This window comes from Amblyomma americanum, chromosome 8, assembly GCF_052857255.1.
Source record: "Amblyomma americanum isolate KBUSLIRL-KWMA chromosome 8, ASM5285725v1, whole genome shotgun sequence".
NCBI lineage: Eukaryota > Metazoa > Arthropoda > Arachnida > Ixodida > Ixodidae > Amblyomma > Amblyomma americanum.
The window spans coordinates 43,228,608-43,253,830 of record NC_135504.1 but is presented as its reverse complement, the minus strand read 5'-3'; the positions used below and the strand labels follow the sequence as shown (position 1 = coordinate 43,253,830).

The 25,223-nt window shown below is 47.1% G+C and overlaps 2 protein-coding genes across 2 annotated transcripts in view; one reads left to right on the top strand and one right to left on the bottom strand.

Annotated features, from left to right (window-relative positions):
- Positions 1 to 25,223, bottom strand: part of LOC144102346 (uncharacterized) — a 219,001-nt gene that overhangs the window by 33,451 nt on the left and 160,327 nt on the right. The gene's annotated exons all lie outside the window — the stretch shown is intronic.
- Positions 1 to 25,223, top strand: part of LOC144101491 (uncharacterized) — a 32,990-nt gene that overhangs the window by 2,013 nt on the left and 5,754 nt on the right. The window contains exons 3-10 of the mRNA XM_077634670.1: positions 532 to 682; positions 1,523 to 1,635; positions 4,430 to 4,580; positions 6,370 to 6,543; positions 7,970 to 8,095; positions 10,926 to 11,121; positions 16,141 to 16,223; positions 19,133 to 19,238. Of these exons, the coding sequence (XP_077490796.1) occupies positions 532 to 682; positions 1,523 to 1,635; positions 4,430 to 4,580; positions 6,370 to 6,543; positions 7,970 to 8,095; positions 10,926 to 11,121; positions 16,141 to 16,223; positions 19,133 to 19,238 (1,100 nt within the window). The remainder of the gene's footprint in view (positions 1 to 531; positions 683 to 1,522; positions 1,636 to 4,429; positions 4,581 to 6,369; positions 6,544 to 7,969; positions 8,096 to 10,925; positions 11,122 to 16,140; positions 16,224 to 19,132; positions 19,239 to 25,223) is intronic.

Sequence of the window (25,223 nt, the reverse complement as noted above, 5' to 3'; positions counted from 1 at the left end):
GTCTTGTTGCTGCCTTTTATATGATTTTGAAGCGAAAAGCTTAACTACATTAGGGAAAGCAGTTGTCGCCTAGGCTGGAGAATGACCTTGAACGACCTTCAGCCCAACCCTGTTAGCCATGCATGGCCATATGTGGTACGTTTATGGTGTCGACCCCTTTACCCATGCCATTTAGATGACCTTCGAGCCTTTGATCTTTGACCGCTGACCTTAGACCTTTGACATTGGGTCAACTTTGGGTTTACCTTCAAGCTTAAGAACATCCGATGGGGCAATGTGAAGCAACGTGATGACATCTGATGGGGGGTGTCGTAAAACCATGTGATAGCACGCCATAGCCACGTGGTCGGGTGGCTATATATAGAACGGCTGTCGCGAACGCATAGCAGAGCTGCCATGGACCAGCCTCAGACGCTTAGCAAACGTGCTTGCTTTTCGCTGAATTCCAGGTTTAGCCAAGTTAAGCTGCTGCCAATTTTTTACCAACGTATTCCACCTATGGACCCGTCGCGCCACGTCACATCTATGCAGGCACATGGATCGGCTGGGAAACGACCTCCGGAAAACCAACCCAGGTCCCCTGGAGCTGTTCTGGCAAAGCGGCATCTACCACACCGGAATACTGGACACTCCCACAAACGCGTCCAGAAATCAAATGACGACGGCCATGTACCGGCTCAGGGTACTGTTCACTGTCGCATGGGTATCTAAGTGTCCTGTAACAATTATAACACCTTGATTCCGTCCAATGCTCCCTGGCCGGCGTCAAGAGTTGCACACGTAATCTTCCTGATAGCGTGACTCTACCGAGCATGTTTTTCTTCGACTGGAATTGACGTCATGACCACAAAAGGCCATCACTTGCAAGTTCTTAGCATGAGAAATGCATAGGGAATCATTTTTTAATCTAGTTGCGAAAAGAGACATCTAACGTTTCTCTACATCGGCATATAAATATTGAATGATCTGCAGTCAGGTGCGCTCTGAATGGAAAAAAAATTATTTACATATGTACACATGCCAAAGTTACTGGATACGTTGACATTCACAAGTAGACATGCCACTAAGCATGTAAGGCGAGCCAATTAAAGAGGTACCATAAGCATCTACAATCTGACGACTGTTGTCATACTCGCTGTGGTGCCAGGAGCAGATGAGATTGTGGCGATCGGAGATTGGCAGTTGAAAAGTTGTTTTTTGTCTATCCCTCAATCACTGGCAGTGTGAAATATCTAAAGCGTCAGTGACATTTGTCGAGAACTCAAGAAGCCACTGAACAGCAGTAATCTTCCACTTAATATGCTGCAAATATTTGTAGAGAAAAGTAATTAAAACCCGGAGAAGAGATGTTATGCGGCTATGTTATAGCTTCATACTTGCTGAAAATATACTCCGATCAATGTAATTTTGTCGTGCAGGACTGTAGTTCTTGAAACACAAGGCAGCTGCCTGGGCACGCGGTGTAATTAAATGAGATAAAATTAGGAAGCAGCTGGTTTCTCTGCACTTTTCTCCCTCACAGGAGCTGGATAACCTTGGCCAGTCCCAAAGGGCGCTAGGCCACCAGCCGCTCACAGTTCTCGCCGTGCCAGCTCCTGGCAAGCAGTGGATGTACTTCTTGGACGAAGACTTTCAGTGAGTTCCGTTCGATGTGTTGCGAACAAGTTATTGCAGGCATAGTTTTAAGCCTGAGATTCGAGGTAGGAGAAGCTTGGAGAACAAGCAAGATAGCTTGTAAGCAGCGCTCTAGGGAACATTCTGTTTCACGCCTCATATTTGTAGTACACTTCTTGAGCTGTTCACTGGTGGATTCATACATACCAAGCAATTCTGGACAAAAACGTCTTTGAGCGTAAAGCTGTTTATGAACTCAATTGTTCTTTACAATGCAAGATTTCACTTCAACAATGAATATATCCGCAAGCCGCCCTACGGCATACCTGTATTTTTTTATTGAGGTTTTTGCTATCGTCAAAAGCGTTCGCCATCGGTTTTTTTTGGTAGTCTTAACTGATCGATGTGATCGCAGGAAACACCTTAAATGACAGATTTTGCTAAACATCAGAATATTGAACCATTACCTTCAATATTTTATTACAGTGTGTTACAATTTTCCAATTTCCAAATTTTTCCCCGGGAAAGCTGTACTTCCTTCAAGATGCAGCAAAATATTAGAACCTGAAACTTTCTTCGGCAGATAACCGCCAAAACTGTTGCACTTACTATCTGCCTGTGGCTGATTTGTAACGTGAACTTTTAACGTGACCCCATTGTGTTTTCTTTCGCCACTGCCAGCTAGAACGAGTAAGGAAAGGTTTTTTCGTATTCGCATAACATCACACCGCTCACATGGCGCAGGGGGTGTCGCTGCAAGAAAATGTCCTCGAAGAATTCTCTGCAAGCCAAGGGTTTAATTACGTGCCGCCAGATCAGAGAAACCGCGAGATCAAATGATCAGAACCCGCCGCAGTGGCTCAGTTGGTTGGGGCGCTCGGCTACTGATCCGGAGTACCCGGGTTCGGGCCCCACCGTGGCGGCCGTACCTTGATGGAGGCGAAACGCAAATGCTCCCGTGTGCTTTGTGATATGTCAGAGCAAGTTATAGATCCCCAGGTGGTCGAAATTATTCCGGAGCCCTCCACTAAGGCACCTGTTTCTTCCTTTCTTCTCTCAGTCCCTCCCTAATCCCTTCCCTTACGGTTGGGTTCAGGTGTCCGCCGTGATGTGAGAGAGATACTGCGCTATTTCCTTTTCCCAAAAACCAATTTTCAATGATGAGATGCAATTAGTAAGAGTAGCAAGATCAGCGTAAGCCACGAGGCGCAGTACATTTCACGAAAGGTGAAAAGGACCGTAAAACACAAACTCAAAGCTGTAAAGTGTTTCGAAGGAAACTATAGGGATCGGTAGAAATACCTTTCACGCGGTGTGGACACAGAAAGTATGGTTATCAGTTATTGGAATAAGGTAGCTAAAAACAAACAATATTTCCCACATTTGTACCACGAGAAAAGCAGCTGTAGAGTTAACGTTATAAACATGTACCTTTGATGAAATTCAAAATCAGCCTCTCGTGTAATATAGATGGAAATATAGGCTTGGTAAAAATGCGAATTGAGAGTACTAGGACTAGTTAGGGAAACATAGGCAACTGAACAGATGCCTGAACACAGCGATTAATCTTTGTTAGGAAAATTCCGACCCGACCTTGCATTCAGACATAACTTCATTTTTACCAGATATACCGGTAGATGCTAGCGTAAACATAGTTTGCAATAACGACGGCGCCATTCACTTCACAACTGAAAGACGGATCAATAGTATTGTGTTTCTTACGAGACAATATCGGACTCGCCTGAAGACTCGCAGCACGGTTCTCAGCAGCGAGGCGGGGCAATAGGCAACCGTTATTCATAAAATTTGACCTCGCGCCAGCCTTGCCCTTCCTCGCAATAGGCGCCATGTTGTTAATGGAATGAGCGACGGCATTTGGCCTCCATTTATAAGCATTTTTTTAATGGAGGCATGGACCGCCAACTGGACATCGTGCTACGATGGCGAGCACCATAACCACTTAGCCACCGCGGCGGGTAAGTAATAACGTCTAAGCGGTTAAAAAAAGAGCAGCCAGTATAATAGTGACCTAAAACGCTTTAAGGGAAGGCGACACGAATTCTCTGTTGTTGCTTGTTTAGTTGTGGCTGTCAATTCGTATTTTATTAAAAGGAGTAAATTTCCACATCAAGTAACACTATCTTAAAAATAGAGAAATTTGATGATTGCGCGCGTGCTTACGGAACCGTCGGCCTAAGCTACGTTATGACCTCGACTGTACTAAATACAGAGCCATGTAAAAAATTGCATGCAAACTTCCTTTTCCATTGGTTACAAACCAGGAAGCGTGTGGCAGCTATCCAAGTACTTTAAATGCAGCAAGGAACTCCGGCTTGAGTAACCAGAAAGAGGTTCGGAGCTCAAAAAAATAGAAGCACAAGACAGTTTAAAGGTAATCCGGAAACAAAAAATTACAAGGCACAAAGATTTGGGGCACATTTCACAGGGACATGCAATTCATAAACGTAGCCCATGAAAGAAGCTAAGCCGCATGTCTCAGATATGACTGAGTAAAAGCAAAAATTTGATTTCTTTAGCTTGTGCATTACGTTTTTGAACAGAATATTCTCAACGGTGGCGAACTCGAGAAAGCCACTCCTGCGCGATTATTACCTGGGTTATTGAAATGCAGTAGTTTACTGTTAATTATCACATTTATACAGATCATTTCTATACGTTTCTGTAGCTAGCCGCCACGGATGCAGATATTTCACACGGCCGCATTTGTTCCACTCAATAGAGTCAATGAACTGTGCATGCGAAATGTCTGGACAGAGTATTTTCGTCAGGGCTGACTAGCTGTGTTTACCTGCAGGCGGCTCCAGTTTATTCCGAACTACATAGTTGTGTACGGCCACTACCAATTTGGCGACAACACTGTTGAAAACTGCGCTGTCATGCCCCCCACCCGTTTATCAGCGGTCGCCTTGCCACCTCAGCTCCGAACGACCTACCTTTACGAATTGGTGAGTAGGCGCACCTGACTGAGGACAAACGTTATTCGCCTTTAGATAAGAGGAACATTAATCATGCATTTAGAAGGCAGAAGGTAGAGCAGTTTCTTTGAAGGTTTTTCCGTTTGGCATATAGTGCTTGTGTTATTGTCGGAGCGGTCTCTGTACAGTAGTGCTCCTACAACAGACTGGTTATTACAGGATCAGCTCTATTGTCACAATAGGAGCTTGCGCAAGGCCACACTAAATGCCATCGTTAAGCCAAGAAATTGGCATTACAAATCTGTGTGCAGTAGAATATTAACGCAGTAATGTATCGTAAGCTCACTTCATCATATTGCTAGAAACCAGAGCCACCTTGTACGGGACGCCACAGATAGGGTAAACACAGGAGCTCAAGAGAAATGGGCCAAGAGGGGCTGCCAAGAATTTTCACGAGTTAAGATCTTCATTTGAGCCATATAGAGAGGATTTACGATAACTTCTAACCACAAATGCTTCGTGCTATACAAAGAGAAGACGTACTACTATTGCACATGAGAAGCCTGATAAGTTAGACCATCCCGAACCACAAAACCTGCATATGTTATAGGCCAGTGAACTATTATCCTCATACTTCAGAACAGTGACGAGATCTTAGCTTTTCAAGTGTTAAGGTAATGCGCAGAAAAGCAGACCTTTTATGCTGGAAGCTCAAGGCGCCTTCTGTACATAGCATGTACCGTACGTTCTAGGGCGTGTGTTTCAGAATTGCTCGCTAAAAAAGTACAGCAGTTTTGCAATTCCCTTTTGTTGTGGTTGTCATTAAATGAGGTAAGCTCGAAATAGAGGTAAATAGAATAAGCTAGAGGCGTGAGCTTCCCACTCTGCGCATATGAGAGTTGCCACGAAGTGCACAAACAAATGGAGGGCCAAGAAGCTCGGACCTAACCGAGCTTCGACCTAAATTTTACCAAGCTTTCGATCACATTGCAGCAGCGTTGCCACTGTGCCGAGGCGAAAGGCAGGCAACAAGAGGTCATGCATGCAAAAATATGAATTTCGTTTTTGAACTCCTTATTTTCAGGAATTTTTGGAGTGCTCGCTGAAACACCTGACATATCATTCATTAGACATTTCACAACAAAAGCTGTTACAGCGCCGGAGCACATATTTTGCTGGCTATATATTTAATGGGCCGTGGTCACCGCCTCATTCCACAGATGCAAAACACTGTTCGGTCACCGCTAAATCAAATTTCAGGGCACTTAATGAGCAATTCCAAGGAAGCCTTACTTTACGATAAAGGGCGCATGGCAGACAGCGTAAAATGTAATATGTTTTGTCTAATAGCACCGAGAGCTAAAAACACACTTTTGTAATAATGCATCAGTAGTGTTCGTTCCAAATGAATGAAGTGTTGCACTGATCCAAGTGTGGCATACAGCAATAATGGCAAGGTTCAACCGCGTGGTTTCACTTCAGATTATTTCGTGCGATTTCCAATGACCAAATAATATCACAAATTTATTGTTTCTCTCATATTACGGCAGTCAGTTTTTAAAATGTCAAGCAACAGCTTTCATTTCCATTGCTGTCTCATGACACATTTTAGTCTGTTGTCAGTCTGTTTATTTAGCAGTATAATTTGCAAGCTTTACCCGTTTTTCTATATCAGCTAGTATGCCCAGGTTCCTATAACTATCCGGATAAAGCCATCTGAGCACTTCCAAAGCCGATTTTAAAGATTACTGTCCTGAAACGCCTCCAACTGTAGTGGCACCCCCGAGATGTAATCACCTGAGCACCTTTTGTCTCCCAGACGGCTGGACCTCAGGCACTCCGAGAGCTGGAGAGGAAACAGGTGCCCACCCACGCGCTGCTTTCCGTCACCATGAAGGGGCGCTGGACGACGGTCTATCCGGGACAGCCGCTGGATTTCTTCTCCCGGTGTGAGCTCAACCCCTCAGCGAAGTCGTTTGGGAGCTACGCCGAGGTGAGGCAGCGCAACTGCGTAGTCTACAGGTCTAGTCTCTGATGGGGATATCGTAAGGGGATGTCGACGTTGCTACGGTTTGTTCGCCCTCTGGAAGTGTCTCTATGTGTGAGCGACCGCACTTTAAGGGTGCACACTTGCCTTTAAGGGTGACTTCGTGAATTCCAAGAGATGGCAAGCTTAGCAGGGGGCTCAGAAAATTTGGTGGGTGGATGATATTAAGAAGTTCTCAGCTGGCACAGGACAAAGGCAATTGGAGAGACATGGAAGAAGGCTTTGACCTGCAGTGGGCAAAGTCAGGCGGATGGTGATGCTGGAAGAGCCTGCATGTGTTTTAGAGTGCGCGCTTGTCTGTGAATTCATTGTACGGAAGCGATTTTCTATTCCTGCTAGATGTATTTAAAAGACTTCCTCTAAAGCAAACAGCGCGGTCGTTAGCATCATAAGATACCACAAAATACCAAAATATAGGCCCCTGGGGTCCCTAGAAGGACCTTCCTTTATTTACGTGGGTTTATAATAGAAATATATAAAAATATATATGGAGATGATTGTGCTATTGGCGATGTGTACAAAGTGCCCTAAAGTGATTCTATTTACTTCAGCAGGGCATGCGATCATGAAAAATTTGGCTTGGCTATTTTTTAAATGTGGCCGCACCATTTTGGTAACGTTTACGGCGATTAAATTCGAGGGAGTCTTGTTGTGAGAGACTTTAGTTATTGTTTAACGTACTTATGGCTTTCGAGGACAGTGATGCGCTTTTATATTCACAATAGGCATGAAGGACATCCGTATAGAGGGCGTCATTATTTGAACAAATAAACTACGTTGCAGTTTTTAACTAGAAAAGAGCCTGCTCTGTAATTTGTGCGTCCATATCTCACCTTTTATTGCCAGTCCGCTTGCGCTGCACTATTAACAGTACATAGATATAGTGTAAATGAACAGAAACGAGCAGTAAAAATAACCAAAGTTTCTATGATAAAAAAAGAAAAATAATTAAAACACCACACACTCAAGACAATGGCGCTTTCACATCCAATGGCCTCAACTACGTAACACTCGAGTAAAAAGCATCGCCATAAGTGTGCGGTCTGCCTTCGTGAAACTGGAAATCCGAAGAGCTTGAAGGAACTCGGTATTTTTTTTCCCTGCTGCTTCAATGCGAGTAAAGCTGTTTTCTCCTCTCCTCCCTCATCGGAACCAATACTGCGTTGTAGCGAACGTCACGCAATTTACAATTAGGAAATGCAGGGCTTGCGAGAAAAGCAGTGTTCCTCGGCCGTTTGTGCAAGGTGAAGTTTCATCCGCAGTTTACTAAAGAATTTTAACTAAGAAAAAGCATGACGCAGGTCCCTCCGCCGTTCGTGCAACGGTACCATCGTCTCCAATGATGACAAAGTTTCATACCTTTCTCTACCAGGTGTGCAAGGACAGAAACTACCAGTACAACCTCAGGTACGAACCCCAGCACTATGCCGTGCTGACTTACGAAAGCACGAACCGGTCTGCGTTCACGTACGACAACGAAGATGGACTGGCGGCCAAAGTGAGTGGCTTCCCGCATATCTTCCTTCAGATTTAGTCACAGTCTTTGTGAAAAAATTGTGTTTTGCAGAGATCGTTCATGGTAGGCTTCTAGAGCAAGCCCACAATGAATTGAAATATTGTCCATGTATCAAGGTTGCACTTGATCGAAATTGACATTTAAAAAAATGTTATAACATCAGGCATGCAGCAGCGTTTTTAATACTTCCGGATCGAGGCGCTCGCTTCCTCACGCTTACTCACTCACCACCCCCCCCCCTCACACACTAAATCAATCAATCATTCATTCATTTAATAAATCAATCAATCGAACAATTGCTTCATCCATCAATCAGTCAGTCAAATGTTATTCAGCCAAGTAACCAAAGAATGATTCAATAAATGTATAAATAATTAACTATATGGTTAACGATTTATTTCTGGAGTTTGCCGCTGTTCAAAGAAGCTATATTGTGGTTTGAAATGACGTATGCAGCAGTACACAAGCTAATCATGTTCTGTGAATTGTGCTACGGCGAAACGTTTCCAGGGATGTAAAGGCCTGTTCCTGTTAAAGGACCTTTCTGAATTTGTCCACGCCTTGCAGTGCTGCATAGGCCTTTTTTGAGGCTTTAGCAAGGATGCCTCTGGCGGTTTCTTCTCGAATTATTCTTGAAGCAATATTTGTACAATTTCTTAATCATAACATTAAATAAATTTTTCCGCTTGATTTTAGTGCCCAAAAATCCCCTCCTCCTGACCTAATTTAGCGTTACAAATGCCACAGAACTTACAGGCCAGAATTAAACTTTTGAGTGTCCTTCCGTTCATAACAAGTATACAGCAGATGCTGCAGGAATTGCTTGGCCCCTTCTGTCATAATAGAAACCTAAGTCCGAGCGAACAACATCGAATTCTTAAGGAACGGCTAGTAGAACATGTAATTTTATTTATCGCATTGCAGAGGCCCGAGCGTTTAAGTTAGACGTGACATAGTACTGCTGATGTTACCTTATACAGCAATACATTTTGGCTCGCTAGTTTTGCTTAGTGCTATCTTATTCGCCGCAGATTTATTATGAAAAACTTCAGAAAATATCAATGCTATGAAATGTTTAATACATATATATTTGAGCCTAGTTGCAGATTTAGATTTCTTAGTCCGCATTAGGCTTTAAATTTATCGGCAAATACGTGCGAATATAATGCGGGAACCACAGCCCATTTGAGGCCGTACATGAAGGTGAACTTAACCGAAAATTTAGGACTTTTTCCTACAATGGTAGCCAGTAAAGAAAAGCTTTAACCGCGAAAAGGATTCAAACCTTTTAAGTGTTAAAGTGTTTATTTTTTGAGTATTTCGTCAAATATTTTGTTGGGTAATTATATTGCAAAAGCTGCATATTGAGCCTACATTTGTGTGGACCCGCCACTAGCCTTTCGCTAAGGGCCAAGAAGTTATTTTGTATTTCAGATAGTATACCAATAAATAAATAAACAGCCTGTCGCGCTATATATGTTGTCTCCCTCGTCTTTCTTCCGTTTGTTCGGCGCTTCCAAGCGCTTGAAGAGAGTTCAGCGGCCGCCGCATCTCTCCAGTGCAGTCGTTAGAGGGAACACTTGAAATCTTCTATGCGTGGACAGGGGCGGATTTTCGTAACCACAAATTGAGATAACAGGGTGGCCTCGAAAGCGAGACGGCTCGCTATGGCGGACGAAGAGCGACCAGGCACTGCGCCGCGGCGAATATCGAAATCAACCGAGGACACTCAGCGCACTGATCATCTCAAAAAGCAAAAGCGGCTAAGCGCGGCGACACGTGAAACAACAAAAGCGGCGTTGCATGCCCAGCCTTGATTACAATTAAGGAAAGGAAAGCCGCTCATAGCGTAGGCCCCTCAAGCAGAGAGAGCAGCCACAAACACCATATAGGCTGCGTAGTACAAAGTTTTCAAGCGCGCTAAGACAGGGGCTCGTTGGAAAGCGAACTGTCCTAGACTAGAGTAGTGTGAGGTTTCCACCATCGAGTGATCCGTCCTAGTATGTGCTATGCCTATTGTGTGTCGTATTCCATACCCACATCTACTCCGGACAACGAGGCGTACTAATTGTGTGTACTCGATCTCCCCACATCGTTACTCAAAGTGCCCTCTAGAGAGTCGTTCCAACCGATGTTAATATGCCGGCCGAGAATGTTCTGGCCACTGGTCATTCTCGTAGCTTGTGAAAGAAAGGTTTCCATCTGAATATCAATACTCCATGATAGAAAGAGGTTGGTCAGATGGTTCTTGGTAATCACAAAGGGAACAAGGGAGGGAAAATGTCGGAGCGCTTGCCATCGCTTCGAACAATAGACTTGTCTTCGTCTGGACAAAGCGTTCATTGGCGGGTTTTAAATCGGGTCATCCCTCCGAGGAGGAGGGCCATGTGAGAGGAAGCCGGGTATGATGTGGGAAAGGTGTCAGGACGGGAAGGATGATTCTTGTCCAGGTATGATGGTTGCTAAAGTTGATTAACCGGTTGACTTGCAAAACTGCGACCTGCAACCAAACGAACTGCGAACTTCAAAACTGCAAAACTGCAATGACCGGCGAAAGGAAACGTTGGCAAGCACCCTGAGGTTTTTTTTTTTCTCTCTCGTTCACTTTGTTAACCTCAATATGTTATCACGAGCCTTCGCGGAGCAGATGCATTGCATGCAAATACTATGTCATGTTTCTTTATTACAAATTCTTAAAATGTATTTCTTTTTATAATCGTAAAATCATTTCACCGTATTTCTCTGAGGAGTGTGGAATCAGAATTGAATAACTGCGAGTGACACTTTCGTTTTCCTTACTTGCTAATTGCAGTTGTGCAAGGTGAAGTATCAGGAACGGGACGTAATATTCGGCATCGCTGCCTACGACGTTGACTATGACGACTATGCCAACGAGTGTGGCTCGATAAACAAGTTCGGCGAAAACAGCCGCTTGAAGGCGCTGAGAAAAATCGTCGACTTCTACAAGAATCTGGGCAGCCAGATGTTCAACGAGGCGTCGTGCACGAGTGCCTTTTCCTCCACCTTCCCGCTACTTTCACCAAAATAAAGGATAATCGATGAAAAACAACAAAAGCCAGCAGTGATGATAACTTGAGGCGTGACAATAACGACGAGTTTTGATACATTGCCGTTATGCAAATAAAAGAAAGGAATCTCACAATTCGTATTTCGACTGTATTAGCACGAACACACTATGCTGTGTCTGTGTTTTAACAATGAAGGCGAGTATTTGATCAAAAACATTAGCTGCAATTTAGCTACTACCCGCCGCGGTGGGTCAGTTGTTAAGGCGCTCGGGCGCTGATCCGGAGTTCCCAGGTTCGAACTTGACCGTGGTGGCTGCGTTTTTATGGAGGCAAAACGCATAACGCGTCCGTGTGCTGTGCGATGTCAGTGCACGTTAGAGATCCCCAGGCGGTCGAAGTTATTCCGCAGCCCTCCACTACGGCACCTATTTCTTCCTTTCTTCTTTCACTCCCTCTTTTATCGCTTCCCTTATGGCGCGGTTCAGGTGTCCAACGATATATGAGACAGATATTGCGCCATTTCCTTTCCCCAAAAACCAATTACTATTATTATGATTAAGAGGTCGGCTACCACCTGCTTCCGGCAGCAAAATTTTCTATGCGAGGAATTTAACACGGCAGCACCATTAGTAAATGAATATAGAAACCCAATTGGTGATTGATTGGTGACGTCACTGATTTTCTGATGTCGTAATTAACTAGTCACTTGACTATGTTTAATAGCTTATAACTGAGTAATTGGTGAGGTTATCATAAAAAAGATTAGATATTTACAAACCTAAAGATGAGTACAACAAGTTAGGCACCAATATTAACTAATGAAGTTAATATTTAGTTATGGTTAGGCTTAAATTTATTTGCTTATACTTAATTACCCGTGACGTAATCGTAAAACTAATGGCATATTCGTAAAGCGATTGATGAGCTTAATATTTTGTTATGGATAGGCTTGACATGGCGACCATGAAGTCAGCACTCGGCAGCTCACAACTTCATACCTCGAGGCGATCGACCGGGCACCTTCCGCCTTGAGGTAAGAAAAAATGGCCCTCCAAATTGTCGAAAATTTTTTTCGGCCAAAGTATGAGCCGGATACTCGTTAATGCTCGTTACCTCAACATCTTCCAGACTGAAGCCGGTTATTTTTTTGCATATCCAAAAGAGGCTACGTGGTTGGACGGACGGAAACCGGACAGAATTTGCGGACAAAGCGAGGAGGAAATATAGCAGTTGTAGATCTTTTGTAGTGGTTTTTTTTATTAATATAATAGTAAAAAGGAAGAAAAGGATTTTTGCTAGTCCCGGCATCTGCAATCGATACTGAGGCACCTGATCTGGGGCAGCGGAAATGAAGGATAGCAGCAGAATGGAGAAATGAAATGAAAGAGGTGAGGGGACAGGAAGAGAGGATAGGGGGAGTAGTATATACAGACTATTTACACAATAAGAAACGTGTCCAGGTTGTGCGCGTGATTAGTCCATGTTGAAGGAATTAAATCACACACGCGCACAGCACTGCGTTGGCTACAACTGGAGTGGACAACACAGTGCTGTGCGCGTGTGTGATTTAATTCCTCTAAAATGAACTTATCACCCGCACAACCTGGACACATTTCTTAAGACCTTTAATAATAATAATAATTGGTTTTTGAGGGAAAGGAAATGGCGCAGTATCTGTCTCATATATCTTTGGACACCTGAACCGCGCCGTAAGGGATGGGATAAAGGAGGGAGTGAAAGAAGAAAGGAAGAATAGGTGCCGCAGTGGAGGGCTCCGGCATAATTTCGACCACCTGGGGATCTTTAACGTGCACTGACATCGCACAGCACACGGGCGCCTTAGCGTTTTTCCTCCATAAAAACGCAGCCGCCGCGGTCGGGTTCGAACCCGGGAACTCCGGATCAGTAGTCGATCGCCCTAACCACTGAGCCACCGCGGCGGGGTTAAGACCTTTCACAGGACATACATTTGGCGTGCGACTTCGGCACACTTAATTTCCTCTCAGGAATATTCACACGTGACTAAGTACCGACTCAAAGTAATGGGTGTCACCTCCGTAATGCACAGATGCCTCATGGCCATGATAAGAAACCTCCTTTGGTGTACCGGTAACTACGAGAGCCATTACTGTTACATTCACAAGCACTTTATATAAAGCACCCTGAACTAATTCCTGGCCGGTTCTTTCTTCCAGCACACATGTTTCATTAATCAGCATCACACAAAAAACGAACAACATTGCAAAGAAACACTTAGATAACCAAAGCCCACTAATCTTGCACAGTATAATAATAATAATCGGTTTTTGGGGGAAATGAAATGGCGCAGTATCTGTCTCATATATCTTTGGACACCTGAACCGCACCGTAAGGGAAGGGATAAGGGAGGGAGTGAAAGAAGAAAGGAAGAATAGGTGCCGTAGTGGAGGGCTCCGGAATAATTTCGACCACCTGGGGATCTTTAACGTGCACTGACATCGCACAGCACACGGGCGCCTTAGCGTTTTTCCTCCATAAAAACGCAGCCGCCGCGGTCGGGTTGGAACCCGGGAACTCCGGATCAGTATTCGAGCGCCCTAAACACTGAGCCACCGCGGCGGGGCTTGCACAGTATGAAAAAAGGATTTCCCGGGTTCGAACCCCACCGCGGCGGCTGCGTTTTTTTATGGAGGAAAAACGCCAAGGCGCCCGTGTGCTGTGCGATGTCAGTGCACGTTAAAGATCCCCAGGTGCTCGAAATTATTCCGTAGCCCTCCACTTACGGCACCTCTTCTTCCTTTCTTCTTTCACCCCCTCATTTATCCCTTCCCTTACGGCGCGGTTCAGGTGTCCAACGATATATGAGACAGATACTGCGCCATTTCCTTTCCCCAAAAACCAATTATTAATTAATTTTTGGGAACCCCGCCGCGGTGGCTCTGTGGTTAGCGCGCTCGGCTACTAATCCGGAGTTCCCGGGTTAGAACCCGCACCGCGGCGCCTGCGTTTTTATGGAGGAAAAACGGTAAGGCGCCCGTGTGCTGTGCGATGTCAGTGCGCGGTTCTGGTGTCCAGCGATATATGAGAAAGATACTGCGCCATTCTCTTTCCCCAAAAACCAATTATTATTGTTATTATGGTTTTGGGGGAAATAAATGGCGCATTATCTGTCTCACATATCGATGTTCTACTGCACCGCACCGCGAGGGAAATGATAAAGGAGGGAGTGAAAGAAGAAAGAAAGAGGTGCCGTAGTGGTGGGCTCCGGAAAAATTGTGACCACGAGGGGATCTTTAACGTGCACTGACATCGCACAGCACACGGACGCCTTGGCGTTTTTCCTCCATAAAAACGCAGCCGCCGCGGTAGGGTTCGAACCCGGGAAAACCGGATCAGTAGCCGAGCGCCTTCACCACTGAGCCACCGCGGCAAGTACACGATAAATTTAAAAACTGGTTTTTAGGAACGGAAAACGGCACAGTAACCGTCTAACGCATCTCGGTGGACACCCGATCCATGATGTAAGGAAGGAATAAACGAGGGAGTGATAGAAGAAAGAGGTGTTGTATTGGAGAGCTACGGAATATTTTTGACCACCTGCAGATCTTTAGCGTGAACAGACATCAGTCATCGCAGTAAAAATCCGCATGTGGTCGAACTTATTACGGAGCCCACCACCACGGCACCTTTTTTTCTTTCACTCCTTCGTTTATCCTCTCCTTACAGCGTGGTTCGGGTGTCCACCGAGATGCGTGAGACAGTTAGTGCGCTATTTTCCTTTCCTCTAACATCGCACAGAACACGAAAAATTGGCTTTGTGGGAAAGGAAATGTCTGTCTTGCACATCGGCCGACACCTGAACCACGCCGTAAGGGGAGGGATAAAGAAGGGACTGAGAGAAGAAGGGAAGAAAGAGATGCGGCAGTGGAGCTCTCCGGAATATTTGCTGGGGACAACTTGGGCGACATTTCGTAAGGGTTCACCTTCAATCCCCAGCGTGTCGAGTATTCTCCTGCCAGTGGGAGTGCTAGCCAGGCGCCTTATTTCCTCTCCTCCGAAATATGAACACTCACACACACCAAGGCCGAGGAGAAGCAAGAGCGAAGAGCCTGCACAAGACCATAAGCCGGCTGCAGGATGTCCTCTACCTCGACGCCGCAGAAGACGCGAAGAACCAGAACAAGTGCACTGTATTCGGAGTAACACACCCCAGCAATCAACCAGCATGACTGGCTATGGCAGAGACGGTTTTGCACCTATAGACCGCTAGTCGCGGATGAGGCCGCCATCGCCGCGGCCATCGTCTTTACAGACGCTACTACCATCGTAAGCGACTCCAAGTTGGCGATTAGCAACTTCGCTAGAGGTAGGGTCTCCAGTCCCGCCGCGCAAGTACTCACAGAAATAAGACACTCTCATCTCTTGAGAGATATTGAACTCATATGGACACCAGCACACACGGGGAATCCGGGAAATGGGGTGCCCACCAACACGCTCCAGAATTAGCCGGCAGAGAAGTGGCGCAATGTCAGGAACCATAACATTTCGGTAAGCCACTCATATCATACCACGATCTCACAGCGCATTACAAATAAGAACACTCTCACCACCCCATAAAACACTGACCACACAACAACAGGTCATGTGGAGACGACTAGAGACGGGGACCTTCCCTAAACCAAACTACATATCTAAATTGATAAAAATTATATCAATTATTCCTTCCGCACTTGTGGTGAGAAAGAACTTCGACCATGATCTGGGAGAGACAAGTCCGTCAGCTTTCCCCCGAAACCTTGCCTGATCCCTCCAAAGATGCATGGGATAAGCTGAGGTCCAGCGATGACCCCGACGTTCAGTCCAAGGCCGCCGAATGGTCGGCGTCGCCAAAGGTCTCCACAGCCTGCTGCGGGCCAGCTAACGTGCCCTAATCCCCTACGCGTATCAGCAAGGTAGGTAGGTGAAAACTTTGTTGATGAGTCTTATGTATGAGCCTTATGGACGGTCCATATCTTGCAGCGACCTGTCCATACCAGTCTACCAGCCGCCTGTGTGAGGCCGGTTTGGAGCTGGAGACCGCAATCTCTCAACCATCTTTGTCCGTGAGGTTCCAGCGATGTGGTGGTCGGAATTCTCGACAGAGATATAAAATGTGGTCAAAGCTTGCTCTCGGAGCCCCACAAAGAGAGCATTCGGGTGAGTACTGGCCTGGTTGGATTAGAGCTAACAAAGCCGGTGAAGGGAATGTGCGAGCCTGGAGCTGTCTCCGGGTAGTTTGTTGTTCTTTTGAGAGGCAGATGTGTGGTGAGGGATAGTCGAGTCTTTGCTCAGTGTAATTAGAGGGTTATTTCTTGATAGGTGACGAGCCGCTGCCTAGCGCTACCCTGGTCTGCGGTGTGCCCTGCTCGGTTGACGAATGCTCGAGCAAGAGTGTTGGCCACTTTATTGCCGAAGTTACCTGCGTGGACTGGCACCTAAACATTTTGAACTGGTCAGGGTTCTGTTGAGCAAGAATTGAGAATTTTTCGCGTGGTAGAATTAATCTGTCCCCGTGCACAATTCGTGATTGCTGTTTTAGAGTCACTCAGAATGAGTGTGGCAGCTGAGGAGGAAATGCCAAGCGCTATGGCTTCTTCTTCGGCTTCAAGTGAGATTGTTGTCTTGATCGAGCATGAGGCTATGTGTTTGAGGTCATGTAATGCTACAATCATGGCCTATGCCGAATTGTGGATGTACTCTGCCGCGTCCACGTAGGCCGCGTCTTTGTCGTTTGCATGAGCCTTATGTAAAGCCTTGGCACGAGCTTCGCTTCTGGCCTGGTTGTTAACTGTGTGTACATTTTTGGGCAAAGGGTGAACAATGAGTCTGTCCCTGATGTGTGTTGGGATGGCTTGGGTGTTGTTGGAGGGTGACCAGTTGGCTGAATCTTTAGAGAGGCGATAATGTGTCTACCTGTATTTGTGGATGAGAGTCTGTCAATCTGGGCCGTGCGATGAGCTTCAGTTCTTGCAGTGTATTGTGTACTCCCATACGTAGTAGATGGGAGGTGGAAACTCTTTGTGGGAGATTGAAGGCTGATTTGTATGACTGTCTACTTAGTGCATCTACCTTCTCCTCTTCCACCTTTGTGAGGTAGAGGTAGGGAAGGAAGTAAACCATCCGACTAATCATGAAAGCCTGCACCAGCCGCCTCAAGACATGTTCACGCATGCCTCGGTGCTTGTTGGCTATTCTTCTAATCAGTCGCAAGCTTTGATATGTTGTCATTATAAGTTCAGAGATGGCCTCCGTGTTTCGTCATTGTTTTTTAAGAACATGCCTAGGTTGAGCATCTCTTCAACCTGTGGCACTGGTAGACCTTCACCTCGACGAGTATGGAGGGGTTTTCTTTCCTGTTGCGGTTCGGGGTCGGGTGGAGTAGCCAGAATTCAGACTTAGCAGCGGAGCACGCGAGGCCTATAGAGGCTGCGCACTCCACTACCGCGTTCGCACCTGCTTGAAGGCCTTCTTCCATGGTCCCAACATTTCTCATTGTCGTACATAAGTTAATGTTTTCTGCATAGAACGAGTGGGAGAGGTTTGAGATGCGCTCTAACTTGCAAGCCATGGGGATTAGAGTGTTGTTGAAGATTGGGGGAGATAGGACTAACCCCTGGGGTGTCCCCCTACTGCTTTGTCAGCCTCAGCCGCAATAATTTCGGCCACCTGGGATCTTTAACCTGTGCTGACATCGCGCAGCCCACGGTTGCCTTTGCGTTTCGCTTCCATCGAAACGCGGCCACCGCGGTCGAGTTCGAACCTGAGTACTCTGGCTCCGCAGCCGAGCGCCCCACTGATCTGGAGTACCCGGGTTCGAACCCGACCGCGGCGGCCGCATTTCGATAGAGGTGAAACGCAAAGGCACCCACAGTACACGAGAATTTTAAAAATTGGTTTTGAGGAAAGAAAATTGCGCAGTAACTACCTCGTGTACCTCAGTGGACTCCTGATACACGCTTTAAGGAAGGAATGAAGGAGGGAGTAAAGAAAAAAAAGAGGTGCCGCAATGGAGGGCTCAGGAATAATTTCGGCCACCTGGGGATAATCGCACCGCACACGGGCACCTTTTTGCGTTTTGCCCCCATCGAAACGTGGCCGCCGCTGTCGAGTTCGATCACGGGTACTCCGGCTCAGTAGCGGAGTAGGCCGCCGCGGTGTCTCAGTGGTTATACCACACGGCTGCTGACCCAAAAGACGCGGGTTCAATCTCGGCGGCGGTGGTTCAATTTCGAAGAAGGCGAAGTTCAAGAAGCCCATGTACTGTTCTATATCAGTGAACGTTAAAGAACCTCCGGTTGTCACAATTTCCGGAGCCCTTCCCTATGGCCCAGTCCTCATAGCCTGACTCGCTTTGAGACGTTAAACAAAAAAAAATGAAAATTGGTTTTGGGAGGAAGGAAGTGGCGCAGTATCTATCCCACAACTCGGTGGACACCTTTATAGCGCCGCGAGTGAGATGATGTTTACTTAGCTGAGGCTAGCGTAAGTAAAATGACAGGGAGAAGAGAGCGAAGGGAAAAGAATCAGGCGAGTCATAGACTGAAATGATAGCAGGAGGGCGGCAAGAAACACAATATTAAAGTCGAAAATATGACAAAATAACCTGCCGTAAGGAAACGGGCGCCATTTTTTTCGCCTCCAGGAGGAGCGTGTAGCCTGGCGTCGATAGCCAGAGGGCTCAATGAGAGAGGGAAGGCTGCTCACGTGTCCAATGCGCCTTGAACCAATGAGAGTATCGGTGGCTTGGCGCGAGCGCGTGCCTCGAGACTAGCCGGACAAAACCTTTCGATGCTGACGTGTACGAGCAGTGTTCGAAGAGATCTGGAGGCGAGCGGTAGGTAGCTTGCGGCAGCGCCGCGCTGTGCTCTGGTGGTACGACGTTTTCACCCTACCGAAGATGATGTTTTTACCAGGGAAAATCCTGCTTCGCATCGGATGGGAATTGCCTCTCTTAACTACCTTTTACCTGCAGGCCGTAGGCTCGGACAACAACGCGCCAGGCAGGTCGTCGGTCTTCATCGACTTCGAGGTTTGGCCGTGGCTCAACCCATCGGGCCGGGAGCAGCGCTTCACACCAGGTTCGACCTCTTTTGTTGCATTTAATTATCTCTTACTACGCCCGTAATTAGGCGAACGGTAATTTAGCCGATTCTTTATTGGCCCCATCATCGCTATTGGTACAGCTTGGACTCGACTCTGGGTTTTCCGGTCCGGCGTTCCTACCGTCGTTCTGTCCTACCTCCTACACCACGTAGTCGCATGTCGAAAAGGCAGGCGGCCTTCTTGTTTTCGGTCAATAACACAGCTGCGGTCGTGGCGTTCGTAGTCAGAGGACAGTGCACAACGATCCAGCCTTCATGATCTTGCGCCGACCCCGTGGTGCAGAGAAGAGTGCTTCCATGACTGACCCTAGCATGTCCCTTATATCCCACTAGGATTAGGTGGACTGGGGATGAGGCAGACACGAAGCGGAGCCAACGCACGTGACCGTGCAAGCGAGGGCTCATTCTACGTTCGATGCGAGGTAATGCACGTGATGGCGTCTCGCATTTGAGCGTTTGGTGCTGTCGCGGACGTTGCACCAGTCGCCTGTTTTCTGGTTCTGCACTTCCAGCTGGGTGTTAGTGACTGGCTTGCGAGCTGCGGCTAAATATTTAGGCCCAGGGATCATCGAGCTCTTAAAACTGGCCACAGAGGACCACCCTCTTTTTTTTGAGGCTGCACCACCAGCCAGCGTCCCTATTCCAGAGCAGCACTTCTCCTGCATCGTCACAGCGAGGCAAGCCGCTAGTCGAGCCAGCAGTCTAACCCCGTACCGGCCGAAACCGAAATATAGGGCGTGTTTTCCTGCGAAAGCTATAATGTTTTCGTTATAAGCCACCTAAACGCAACAACGCAGCCGTAGCGCATAACGTTACGCGGGCTGCTTTTGCATTTTTTAGCCGCCGCGGTGGCTCATTGATTTTGAAGCTCTGCTGTTCACCCGAAAGACGCGGGTGCGATCGCAGCCGCGGTGGTCGAATTTCAATCGAGGCGAATTTCCAGAGCCCCGTGCAATGCGCGATATCGGCGCAGTTTAAAGGACTCCAGGTGGTAGAAATTTCCGGAGCCCTTCACTATGTCGGCGTCATAGCCTGATTAGGATTGGGACGTTAAACAAAAAAAAAGTGAATTTGGTTTTGGGGGAAATAATATTGCGCAGTATCAGTCTCACATCTCCGCTGACACATTTATAACGCCACGAGTAAGATGCTTCCTTAGCTCAGGCTAGTGTAACTAAAAGGACAGGGAAAAGATAGCGGAAGGAAAACAAAATAGGCGAGTGATAGATAGAAAGGATAGGGGGAGGGCGGCAAAATGCGCTGTTTGCAAGAAGAAAATATAAAATAAGTCGCCGTAAGGGAAGAGGCGCCATTTGAGTTTCGCCTTCAGGGGGAACGTGCAGCTTTGCGTCGATAGTGGGCGTCAATAAGAGAGGGAAGGCAGCTCACGCTTCCCATTTACCTTGAGCCAATGAGAGCATAGGTGGCTTGGCGTGAACGCGTGCCTCGAGACGAGCAGGACAAAACATTTCGATGCTGACGTGTGCGAGCAGTGCTCGAAGAGATCTGGAGGCGAACAGGTAGCTTCCGGCAGCGCCGCGCTGTGCTCTGTGGTAGTTTTGACCCTACCGATGCTGATGTTTTACCAGGGAAAATGCTGCTTCGCAGCGGACCTTAGAATCTTCTCTTTTAACTACCTTTTACCTGCGGACCGTAGGCTCCGACCACAACGCGCCAGGCCAGGCGTTCCGTCTTCATCGACTTCGAGGTTTGGCCGTGGTTCAACCCATCGGTCCGGGAGCAACGCTGCACTCCAGGTTCGACCTCTTTTTCGTGCATTTAATTCCCTGTTATTGCGCCCGTAATCATGCAAACGGCCATTACGCCGATTCTCTTAAGGCCCCAACAAAGGTATTTTTACAGCGTAGACTCAGCCCTGGGTTTTTCCTCGCGGCGTCCCTACCATCGTTCTGTGCTACCTCCTACACCACGTAGCCGCGCGCCGATAAGGCAGCTGGCCTTCTTGTTTTCGGTCAATAACACAGCTGCGGTCGTGGCGTTCGAAGTCAGAGGACAGTACAGAATGATCCTGCCTTTTCTATGAACTTGCGCCAACCCAGTGATGCAGAGAAGAGTGCTTCCATGACTGACCCTAGCCTGTCCCCGATATCCCACAAGGATGACGTGGATTGGGGATGAGGCAGGCACGAAGCGGAGCCAGCATACGTGGCAGTAGAAGCGTGGGCGTATCCGGCGTTCGATGCGATGTAATGCATCTGATGGGGTCTCGCGTTTGAGCGTTCGGTGCTGTCGCGGACGTTGCACCGGTCGCTTCTTTTTCGTTGCGGCACTTCAAGCTGGGCGTACGTAGCCGGCGTGCGAGTTTCGGCTTTTTAATGAGTTTCAGGGATCATCGAGGTCTTGGGACTGGCCACAGAGGACCACCCTCTTCTTTTGACTCTGCACCACCAGCCAACGTCCCTCTTACAAACCAGCATTTCTGCATTGTGACAGCGAGGCACGCCGCCAGTCGAACCAGCATTCTAGCCCCTTACCGGACGCGTTTTCTAGCGAAAGAAGTAATGTTTTCGTTATAACTGACTTAGGATCTACGACACAGCCCTAATGCGCAATGTTACGTGGGCTGCTTTGCATTTTTTAGCCGCCGCGGTGGTTCAGTTGTTATGGCCCTCGGCTGCTGACCCGAAAAACACGGGTTCCCAGCCGCGGTGGTCAAATTTAGATGGAGGCGAAACTCTAAAGACCCGTGTACTGTGCGATATCCGCCCACATTAAAGAACCCCAGGTGGTCGAAATTTCCGGTCCCCGTCACTGCGGCGTCCCTCCACTCCCCACCTACAATGAAGCGACATTAGAGATAGACTCAGTCGCATTGGGACTATAAACCCCATAATCAATTTTTCATTTTCTCACTGCGTGGATCAATTCTGCCTCCAAAGAGTGAGTCATCAGTGCGCCTTTGATCAAAACCAAGGGAGTGATTCCCAGCCAAGCTCATTTCCAATCTAGACGTTCTAGATTTGAGTAAAGGCGAAACGCTCAGGTTCCCTCGTCGTTTGCGATGTGTGTGCCCGTCAGATATCACCGTGTTGTCAAATTTATTGCGGAGCCCTTCACTACGGCACACCAGAGTCTCTTTCTTACTCCCTCCTCCTTCTCTTAGCTCAGTTAGGTATCAACCGATATGTGAGACATTTACTGCGCCTTTTAAAGCGAAATCTTTACTACGCCTTGTTCCCTGAGTTTCGCCAACTCTGTGGCTTTGACCGTCAACAACTTTCACCCGCTCTCGAGCTGTGCCGAAACCAACCAAGAGCGGCGCTTCGAAAGCAAAGGAAAGGCGCATAAATGGGCCCCTGGTACAGTAGACACCTTAGGCGTGCTTTAAGCTACGTGGCGGCAGTGACAGATGTGCGCTGCATGCGTTGGCACTGACTACGTTGTGACAGAAATGCGGCACTAAAGCTATAGGCTTCGGCGTTCATTGTGTTCATTCGTGTTAGCGTTGACAACAATCTAGACTCCGACGGGTTCTAGGAAAGGAAGGGCGCATAACTGTCTCCCTGGGTCAGTGGGCGACTCAGTCGCGCTTTGAGGTACGTGGGGGTGGTGAGAGATGTGCCCTGTATGCGTTAGCGGTGAAAATATTGCGGCAGACACGCGGCACTGCACCAGTAGGCCGCCGCGTTCATTGGGTTTACAATCTCTCAGGATCAGCCATTCAATTGCCACCTTCCAGATTTTCAGGGTGAGCGCGCTGCCTATCCAGTATCCGAAACGCACTGAACGTCACAGACGCCAAAACTGCATGCGAGAACGACGCCGCCTCTTTAAGTGAACGCAGTCACGGGCATAATCATATGACCACATCTGGAGAAGCGGTGGTTGTCGGCGCTCGCGATAAACTTTATACAGCCAATGGTTTCCTCTTTCGAAATATTTCTATAATTTTATTCAAACATTGACCCCCTGATTTTCAAGACACACTACCCCTGCGCCATGCAGGCACGTTTGCACGGCTGCGGTACAAGCGAAGATTTGAATGTGTCATGTAGTCTTTCACTTAAACTGGTATATTTAAACTGTATTCTAATGAGTGTGGGTATAAGTAGAAGTAAGACTGTATTCTAATGAATGAGCCTATATTTAGAGGGGTTCTAATTGCGGAAGTAGAAATAAGGCCAATAGCAAATTAAGTGTATGTTGGCGCGTCGTATTGGCGCCGGCATGCCGCAGCAATCAAACTACCCCTCAATCTATTACTCTCCGCTCCCCCAAAAGGTGGCGAGCGAGCATTACGAAGTCTTCGTCTGTGGAACTTTTGTCGCAAAGAAGTATTCGTGTTTGTAAAGTGATACATAAAGGGGCCCGCAGGCCACTGAAAGGAAATTGGTTTTTGAGGAAAGGAAATGGCGCAGTCTCGCATATCTGGGTGGACACCCGGACCGCGCCGCAAGAGAAGGGATAAAGGAGAGGGTGAAGAAAGGAAGAGAGACACTGAAAGTATCCATTAAAGCTATTACGCCCTACCCATTTTTTCCCTCTCGGCGTGACTAAGGTGTCCACCGAGAAAAGAAGCCATTTACTAAGCATTTTCTATCCTGAAACCAAGCAGAGCCTCGAAGGCCAGTATGAATGGACATGTAAGTAGGTGGCCGATTTGCTTCATCAAGCCGGCCCTGCAGCAGATCTAGATAACCACTTAAAACTAGTTGCTGCACGAAAGCCTGGTACAGCATGTATGCTGAAGGTACCACGACTGATGTTCGGGTCGCCATTGCAGCTTGTCTCGGCGTTTGCGGCTCAGCAGCAGAATGTGCCGCCATTGTGGATTGACTGCAGGTCATCTGCCGGCCGTAAAGACATACAGTCCAATGCAATTTGAAGGTGATCGCTTCAGGCTAAGCCTACTGGCATTCATCTTCAGAAAACGAAGCAGCACGAAAAAACGGGGACGAAAAAGGCACAAATACGACAGGACGAAAGCATTCCTTCTGTCGTATGTGTGTCTCTTTCGTCACCGTTTTTTCGTGCTGCTTCGTTTTCTCAAGATGGATCATTACCAACTGGCCCAAACTTCGGTGATTTTGCATAGAACTAGTGGGATGAACCTCCTTTAACAAGGTTTCGAACGAACGCTGAAATGAATGCGTGAGCTTAACGAAGGATTCCCTTAATCTGTTGGTTACCGACTAAATTACCGTCACGTAAAGAAAGATTTCCTGGTCCGTTTCAGGGGAAACGAATGTGATAACCCTAAAATCGCGTAAGTCTATACTTGTTTCGCCCGTCAATTGGGTACACTTTTGAAAAGCGCCATCAAAACTCCTCAAAGAGCAGACAGCCACATTTCAAAAGATCCCCAGTTGGTCGAGATTATTCCGGAGCCCTCCACTACGGCACCTATTTCTTCCTTTCATCTTTCACTCCCTCCCTTATTCCTTCCCATACGGCGTGGTTCAGGTGTCCAACGATATATGAGACAGATACTGCGCCATTTCCTTTCCCCAAAAACCTATTATTATTATTATTATTATTATTATTATTATTATTATTATTATTATTGTTATTGTTGTTGTTGTTGTCCTTCGCTCCTTCCCTTACGGCGTGGTCTCGGCCATTTCCACTTCCAATAACTCCGCCATTTCGTTTCCACCTAAAAAAAATGTCAATGTATGCCAAATTCAAAAACCTTGTACTTATCCTGTGCGACCGCAAAGCCCCTTAATGAAGCGCGGGTGCTGAAAATATTTCTCAAGTACTCCACATCATCCTCCATATTATTCCACATGCACCTCTGTAATGTGAAACCCGGCACTACGGAACGAATACCAACAAGGTTTCTGCGCCAGTGCTTTATTGGGCATAGGCAAGACCACAATGCCGGCACCCTCCCTTTAAAATTTTAGGAGAGGGAAAGCTGTGCTATCCTTTCGGCGTACGCTTGTGACGTACGAAAATTCGTCGTTCAACGCCCGCCGAGTTCCTAAGCACAGATGA